The following is a 6,369-nucleotide window of genomic DNA, read 5'->3' as shown; positions in this document are numbered from 1 at the left end:
AAGTAGTTTGGAAAGAAAAAAAAAATCTCTCTTAAATATTTATAAATTAAAACCAAGGGTATAATTGTCAATTTATTGTTTTTTCCAGTGGAAGAAGAAAAACCATCTGTATAAAAATCAGGACCCTATCAATAATTATAGAAATAAAAGGTAGGAGGTAATTTAATTTGGTGCATTTTAGGTTTTGTTATTAGAGCGAGAGGAGGAGCAAGTCATCCAGAAAGACGGAAGTATCCACTATTCCAGTATGGTGGAACCCTTAGAAGTCCAAAATATATATGAAACGTTATAAGAAAAATGATTTTCTAATAGAGCATGGTTGATAAACGTGTTAAAGAACATGGATCGTTTCATAAATGATCATGGCCCACCATATTTAATTTAATTGATTTCTATTCACATTTCTTCTCCATTGAGACCAATATTGGATAATGTTAATATTAATTTCTATATTTGATTTTATAGAAAACTAAGAAATTTAAAAACTTTCCTTTTGGTTTTCTTTTAATCATCCCTAAATTCTTAGTTCTTATAAATAATATATTTTGCTTTTGTTTTATTATTTAATATAAAAGCATAGGTTAGAATATAAATAAATAGGTGAGACCCATTTATAAACATTTGGAAATCTTTATAGATAGTATTTATAAAATGTAGAAGTTTATAGAGGGCGTGATTGTTTATTTAATATGTATATTAGCTTATTTGAGTTTGACATCTGTAATAAACATTTTTAAACCAACTCATTCTAGTATGGTACCACCAATAAACACTTTTTGATAAATATATTGTTTTTCTTTTATTTTTAACACTAAACCCTCTACCTAGAAATCCGTTTGAGTAATATTGTCTTGATTTGAAGATGAAAATGATACAAATGTTGCTTAGATGGTTAGTAAATCATGCATTTTTCTTAAATAAATCAATTATAAAATTGTTAATGCAAATAAAAAACAATGCCTAGCATGTTTAACAATTCAACATACATGCAAACTGAAATGAGGTCGATTTAATCATGACATCCTATATCTACATTAACATAATCACGAGAAAATACTCATATTCCAAGCATATAATCAAGTTTTTACCGTAAATGAGATTACACGCTTGCTATTCTAAGCATTAACTTATCATTAATTTCATAAACATTTATAAATTTGAGAAATTATTACAGTTCTTTAAAATATTAGCATACTAACTCTTGAATACTAAAATATACAATCATGAAAACTTATAACTTTAAAATAACATATAAACCACGAAAAGGAAAACTATACCGTGCATTGTTTTTCTCTTTTATGGCAAAACAAAGGTGTTACGAATGATAGATCTTTGACATGTTAATGAATTCACACGGGATTATAACAACAATCAATTATTTAAAAATAAGTAGTCAATGTTTACCACAATTTTATTTATTTATTTTATTTTATTTTTGTCAAAAGCAAATCAATGTATCAAAAACTTTAAAACTTACATTAGGCTACACGGTATGAGAGGGAAGTTTACACGTGAAAGCTTATGTGACACACATTCTTACCCGTAAACACCATCCCAACGAGGAGTAATTGTCTTGTGGAGGGGCTGCCTTCACGGATGATCACGGACCATTTGATTGGTGGAGACACGAAGGCCATTAAAAGTGTTGTGGAGTAGCTATCTTGATGATGTGACATGTTCTTCATTACTTTTTTTTTATATGTGACGGTAACTGATAGCCTTATGTCACAAACACAAACGATTGTCAATTTAACTAGTTGCATGAATTTATCTTATTTTTTTTACATTTAATAAATAAGGTGATTACATAACGTCCGAACCGAATCCAATCCATATCTAACCGAATCGTTAACCAATAAGTCGTTCCTAAAGACTAGATAGACCAAGTTTCCTAAAGACCAGATAGGCCAAGTTTCCTAATGCATGCGCATTCACGCTTCCATCTTTCTAGGACCAATAGAATATGATTTCCATTCTTTTCTTTTCTTGTTCCTAAGGCCTTCCGGTATGGTGGCCATGAACCACGACCGTGCACACCTTCCCAATGACTCGTCGTGGGTGGTGGTCATGGACCTTCGTGTTCCGGACAACGATCTCAAACGCCCAATCAATTCATTTCCTCCTTTGACCTCCAACGACTACTTTCATTTATTTTTTTCCTCCAATATATTACCTATAAATATTACCACCTATCTTCTTAGTTTTCACACATTTCTTCTCTCCCTTTAGTCATATTCATACATTTTTGTTGTTTGATCTTTTAAAAACTATGCCTCCCAAAAATAAGAAATTGTCTAAAGAGGAAGAAGAGAAATTAGCACAAGCATGAGTGACGGTTTTGGAAGAAGGCGCTGGTTAAACGTCTGGTTCTTTTTGGAGAAATGTTGAAAGTGTTTTTTATGGTTTAATGAGTTGTGCTATTCGAAATGTTGATGAAATATGCTCGAAGTGGCGCACTATCAGGGTCAAATATTGTAAGTTTAATGAAATTTACAACTTTGTTATAAACAACGTACACGAAGCCGATATTGATCCCGTTAATATGAGCATGGAGCAATATGAAAACACAAATTATAAATGTTTTGGACATGTCAAAGCTTGACAAAAATTGAAGAATTCCCCAAAATGGAATAACATTACTTAAAACAGAAATTATAAGTTTGGTATTTTTAGGTTTTTTATTTTAACTAATGTAATTTTTATTTTAATTACTGTAGTTTTTATTTAATGTAATTTGATATTTAAAATTAGTGAAAAACTAATATTAAAAAAACTTATATAATTTTTATATATTTTTTATTTAAATTTAATTAAAAAAATAATATGAAGTGGCGTGTTTAGTGGTGTGTTTAGTGGTGATGAAGTGACAAGGGATGCTCTACAGATTACTGCGTAGTGTATCTTTCCCATATATTGGCACTGCATTTGTTGGGAATAAACGTCAGAAAATTTCTTCTCTTTGGAGACTACACTCTCAAAACGGTTATATCATAACCAATTTAGTTTCCATGATTAACAAGCAATTCGCCATCAGATACTCATCGTTGAAGCCCCAATTTGATAACCTTGTAATCAAGTGCAAAAGCATTAGGCAATTCAAACAAGTACATGCTCAAATAATCGTTCATGAAGGCTTTCTTCCTCATGAAACCTCACTTCCAGAATTGTGTAGGCTGGCGTCTTTTTGTGCGATTTCACCTCATGGAAACTTATTTTATGCTAAAACCATATTCGATCAGCAACCAAACCCCACTGTGCAACTCTATAACGCGCTCGTTAGAGGGTTTTCGGCATCCCCTACCCAGCCTCAAGAAGCCATCTTCTTGTTCCGTCAAATGCTACGTAATGGTGTAGGACCCAATAATATGACTTTCCCGTTTGTAATTAAGTCATGTACGTTGTCTTCAAGCATTGAATTTGGGATTTTGGTTCATACCCATATTTTGAAATGTGGCTTTGAGTCTGACTTTTATGTACAAAGTTCGTTGATTAAGTTTTATGCGGATGCTAAACGTTTGCCTTCTGCAAAGAAGTTGTTTGATGTGCATCCAGAGAGAGATATTGTTTGTTGGAATTCAATGGTCGATGCATATGTAAAATCCGGTCACATGGACCTTGCAAGGCAAGTGTTTGATCAAATGCCACACAGGGATGTGATTTCTTGGAACAGTATGATCAATGGCTATGGAATTGCTGGGAATCTTGATGAAGCAAAGAGGCTGTTCGATCAAATGCCTGAGAGAAACATAGTCTCTTGGAATTCAATGTTAGCTGGGTATGTCAAATGTGGCAACGTAGAAGATGCACTCAGAATTTTCCGCCACATGCCTTACAGAGATGTGGTTTCATGGAACGCCATGTTAGCTTGCTATGCACAGAATGGAAAGCCAAATGAGACACTTGCATTATTTGATGAAATGAAATTAGCAGGAATAAGGGTGGATGAGACTACAGTTGTTAGTGTATTATCTGCCATTGGTCAATTGGGTGTTTTAGATAAAGGTTTGCACTTGTATTTGTACATAAGTGAACAAGGCATCAATATTAACCTAATTGTTGGCACTGCATTGATAGATATGTATGTCAAATGTGGTAACATTACAGAAGCTTCAAAGATATTTAATTCAATGCAAACTAAAGACATTCTAGCTTGGAATACCATGTTAATTGGCATGGGGATGCATGGTTATGCCAAGGATGCTCAAAATCTATTCAAACAGATGCAGAAAGAAGGCATGGCACCAAATGACATGACTTTTGTTGGTATGCTTATTGCTTTCTGTCATGCTGGAATGATAAAGGAGGGTCAAGAACTATTGTCTTCCATGGAAGGTGCTTATGGTGTTGAACCAAAAGTTGAGCATTATGGCTGTGTTATTGACTTACTATCTCGAGGTGGAAGATTGGAGGAGGCTTTGGATCTCATAAGGAAAATGCCTGTGGAGCCCAATGCTTACATATGGGGTGCATTGCTTGGTGGTTGCAAGATTCATGGGAATGCACAGGTGGCAGAGGCAGTGGGAAAGTACCTCTTAGATTTAGAACCACAACATGGTGGACGGTATGGAGATTTTTCTCTTACTATTAAATCTTTTTCATATATATAATATCATTAATACGTATAGAAATTGATGATTGAAACATATATTTCAGATACATACTTCTTTCAAACATATATGCTGAAGCAAAAAACTGGGATGATGCAAGAATGATGAGGGATCTTATGGAAGCCAAGGGTGCAGCCAAAGTGGCAGGATTAAGCGTGATAGAGTCGGAGGATGGTAGAGATTGCAAGGAATATATATATCATAAATAGTTTAGCTTTCATGGAAAAAATGGACTTGGCCATATGGGATTTGGGTTACTAACAAACTGAGTCATCTCAAACCCAGGAGCAAGACTCAAGTTATGTTCAGATGAATTATTGATCCAATCTGTGAACCATTGAGTTTGAGTCCCCCTTTGCATCCCATCTATACCACTCATCTTATCCACCACCATAGCTTGTTTATCCAGTGCATGCATCACAACTCCTTTTTTCTTCATTTCATTAGTAGCATTTGAACTGCTACCACCACCAGTGGCCTGTGGTGGTGGTGGTGATGGTAGTGATGGTGGTGCAGCTACAGCTTTACCGGGAATGGCTACTTTGAGAGACTCAATCCTCCTGCAAATGTCTTTGAGGGTTTGGTCAACTAACGCACCCAGGTCATTCAAATCTGGCATGGTCAAGTTTTCTATTGAACCTTTTCCAGTCAAACATTGATACATGACCTCAGTCATCTCTTTCTCTCGGTTCTCCTTCATCTGCTTCTTGAGCTGCTGATTGGATTTGGTGATCTGTTTCCTGATGAAGCTCTCCTGAGTCATCATGTTCTTGCTTCTCTCCATCTCTGGTATCCTCTTAAACTGAGCAAGAACATGTTGGATACTGATATTGTTGGGCCATATCTCGGGTTGATGTTCATATGGGCTATATATGATAGCACATGCATCGATGCCACATAAGGTACTCAACTCATTCACCTTCTTCATCAAACCTTTCTTCCTTTTCTTGTAAGTTGCTTTCCTTGCTGAGTCATTGGTTATGAAAGCAAGCTTCACTTTCTTTCTAGTCATGGCCACAGAAGCAAAGAATCGATAGAAATATGGTATTTTTGTGTGTGAGTTGCTAATGGACATTGGTATATACATATTACAGGTACAGATTTGGCAAAATCTTAATATTAAAATCTTATTCTTTTATGGGAAATCATTAATTCAAAGATTTCCACAAAATCTGAAGTAATGACCACACATTAAGTGTGAATATTACAATCCAAGATATTTAATTGCTAGTGCCATTAGTAATGAATGTCTTGTGATGGAATACAAGAATGTTGTTACCATTCTATTATAGTTCTCACCTGTTAATTTTGTTTTTTGTTTTTTGGGTTACATTGGAGATAATATGGTTTTCGTTAGTGAGGGACTTTCCTGTTTCCTGTGATTTTTTTTTTGGCATGAGAGGCATGTTGATGGGGAACTGTAAATGTAGTGACTAGTGACTCAATGTAACAGTGAATAAAATTGAAGAACAATGGATTCAGGGAAGAAGAAGATTTGATATTAATGGAATGATTGCCAAAGATACAAAAATAACCAACTCCAGGGAATCTTCCCTCTCTCTCTAGCACTATGCTAAGAGCCAATGAAATTATTACAATAAGATAACTGATCATGCACACACCACACTCTCCATTCCCTTTTATTCTCTTCTTACCCCAGCAAATCTTTAGCCACTTACCGGTTTTGCCCTTCTTGAGTAAACATGGATAATTCTTGGTTTAGGCCCATTTGTGTTTAGTAATTCCAAATCTTTATCATATG

At 34.7% G+C, this 6,369-nt stretch overlaps 1 protein-coding gene and 1 pseudogene across 1 annotated transcript; one reads left to right on the top strand and one right to left on the bottom strand.

The window, feature by feature from the left end:
- Positions 1 to 2,884: 2,884 nt before the first annotated feature.
- LOC145166033 (pentatricopeptide repeat-containing protein At3g29230-like) lies at positions 2,885 to 5,718 on the top strand. Its single transcript, XM_079084963.1, has 2 exons — positions 2,885 to 4,561; positions 4,654 to 5,718. Exons 1-2 carry the CDS (start codon positions 3,009 to 3,011, stop codon positions 4,814 to 4,816), a joined length of 1,716 nt encoding a protein of 571 aa, XP_078941089.1. The 5' UTR covers positions 2,885 to 3,008; the 3' UTR covers positions 4,817 to 5,718.
- On the bottom strand, positions 4,825 to 5,645 carry LOC145163701 (agamous-like MADS-box protein AGL80 pseudogene; annotated as a pseudogene).
- Positions 5,719 to 6,369: the final 651 nt, after the last annotated feature.

This window comes from Lactuca virosa, chromosome 3, assembly GCF_052849685.1.
Source record: "Lactuca virosa cultivar CGN04683 chromosome 3, Lactuca_virosa_CGN04683_v6, whole genome shotgun sequence".
In the NCBI taxonomy this organism is placed as follows: Eukaryota; Viridiplantae; Streptophyta; class Magnoliopsida; order Asterales; family Asteraceae; genus Lactuca; species Lactuca virosa.
The sequence above is the reverse complement of the archived record's forward strand: the minus strand, read 5'-3'. Positions and strand labels throughout refer to the sequence as shown.